Source organism: Monopterus albus, unplaced genomic scaffold (assembly GCF_001952655.1).
Source record: "Monopterus albus unplaced genomic scaffold, M_albus_1.0 scaffold41.1, whole genome shotgun sequence".
Classification (NCBI taxonomy): Eukaryota; Metazoa; Chordata; class Actinopteri; order Synbranchiformes; family Synbranchidae; genus Monopterus; species Monopterus albus.
The window spans coordinates 2,026,413-2,028,557 of NW_018127921.1; the positions used below are offsets into that span (position 1 = coordinate 2,026,413).

The 2,145-nt window shown below is 41.1% G+C and overlaps 1 protein-coding gene across 1 annotated transcript in view; it reads left to right on the forward strand.

The window, feature by feature from the left end:
* st8sia1 (ST8 alpha-N-acetyl-neuraminide alpha-2,8-sialyltransferase 1) overlaps positions 1-2,145 on the forward strand; it is a 22,183-nt gene that overhangs the window by 11,489 nt on the left and 8,549 nt on the right. Inside the window, exon 4 of the mRNA XM_020599561.1 lies at positions 1,313-1,405. Coding sequence (XP_020455217.1) covers positions 1,313-1,405 — 93 coding nt within the window. The remainder of the gene's footprint in view (positions 1-1,312; positions 1,406-2,145) is intronic.

The window sequence follows — 2,145 nt, forward strand, 5'->3', positions numbered from 1 at the left end:
ATCCTAGGTCAAACACAGAGAGTCAGGCAAGGGATAAATGCTGGAGAGTCAGAGCTGGGGTCTAGAACAATCTGGCAGCGTCCTGGTGGGAGGACGCTGCCTAAATAGAAGGGAAAAACAGGTGCAAACAATAAGGAGCAGGTGAACTAATGATGATTAAATAAAAGGGCCAAAAGTGAGGTGAAACAAAACAGGAAGTGATGAGAAAATAAAAGCCTGACAGGAAGCAAGAGGGGCAGGAGCGTGACACTGCCATCACCCTCATCCATCTCAAAGCTGTTTTGTTCACACAATACCAGCTCTTTAAAATATAATAACCATTCTGCCCATTGTGGCAGGCCAAAAATTGTGCAACCACCTTTTAGACATGTCAGTCCATTTTAATGTCTCCTTTACTGTTTCTGATGTAGTTCCTGACAAGTAATCACAGATCTCTAGAGCAGTCGTTCTCAAATTGAATTAATCTCTTTGCTATAATAGCCTTAAAGATGTAATTAATTTCTTTTCCTGGTTTATGCTGTGTTTGAATAGCTAATGTAAATCAAAATTCTCATGTGTGTGTTGTGGCTAGAGTGTGATGCCGACTAAAATTAATTCAGACAAACCATCCCAATTTAATATTACAATTATTCTGAATAGGGTAGTATTTAAACGGATAATCTTGTAGTTAGGGAAACAGAGAACAGGGACTCTCCTCCTGCAATGTGATAGATAAAGCATTAAATAAGAAGATTGTCAAAAGCGTCAGTCCAGTCAGTTGTTGTTGGTCACGAGTCAGTCTTTCTGTCAACCCACAGTCATTTGTCAGTCTCCCCCCGGTGGGATTCCCCAAAAAGCACACAGTTTACTGTCCCAGTAGCATTCTCTCTCTCTCTCTCTAACCCAGCTCTCCTAGCCTTTTATCTGCTCGCACTTATACAGCCTTCCATGGCCTGAGCATGAGGCGCAGTCACACGCCAGCTGCCCACACACACCTTCTTCCAAGCATTGTCTAAAAATGTCCAGTATGTGAACTTCTAGGTCGCATTGACCTAGCGCACATTTCCTTTTTCTCAACCTGAACAGAGCACATAAGGCTTCAGCTATCCATTCCCCATCTAAGGAGGAAGTCACTCGGGATGTTGACCCATAGGTTAAACAAGGGGGACCCAGCCCAAGATATTCTTGCTTGAGCAAGAAACAGATCAAGCTTCCGTAAACACTTAGCTCAGCCTTATATAACTATTTCAAATAATATCTATATATGAAGTACATACTGTTACCTCTGGAACCTTGTTTATTTTTAGCCACTACATGTGTTTTCTTAATTTAGGTGTAACCTTCCACCGCTCTCAAAGGAATATGTGGAGGATGTGGGTACCAGAACACATCTGGTGACAGCCAACCCCAGCATCATAGAAAAAAGGTAATCAGCCTGAATTCTGAAAGTCACACTAGAGGAGAGATTTATTCTCCAATAAAACAAAATGCAAGTGTATCACTTGTGCAGAGGTACTGATAACTTACAGAGCATGAAAATGTAGAGTGTGTGCTTCCTATCAATAAATAATTACATAATAAATAGTATTAAATGTTTAAATAATTGTATAGTACTTTACAAAGACCTTCTCAAGAGAGCATTAATGGAAATTCAGATATGCATTAGACAAGGCAAGTCTCTGTATAGCACCTTTGAACAAGGCAACTTAAAGTGCTTTACATAAAAAGGCACATTTAATCAAACTGAACAAAAAAAAGAATAAAAATGGAGAAAAAAATGACAAACGTTACAACCCAAAATCCTAAGCTATTTTTTTTCTCGACATCTCTGCCTTTTCACTATAAACTGTAAAACATTTATATTACAAATCATTTAATGCTAACTTACTCCTTGAGATCTTAATTTTCCTATGACAACAATGGTTACCTACAGTAACCCAAGCTTCTATGAGTATAGGCGTAGCCCTCTAAGAGCTGCCGCTATTGGGTTTATCCCTCACGCATGCACAGTCCTGAAGAGATTCTTTCGCGCCCTGTGCCCTGCACTGGGCTGTCCCCAAAACAGGTCCGCTGCGATGGTATAAATGCCACTGAGCCCTGTGATCAGCCCCCTACACCAGCCCTTTTTCTTCAGCTGGCAGGGGTGGAGACGGCAGGGCTGCCAGC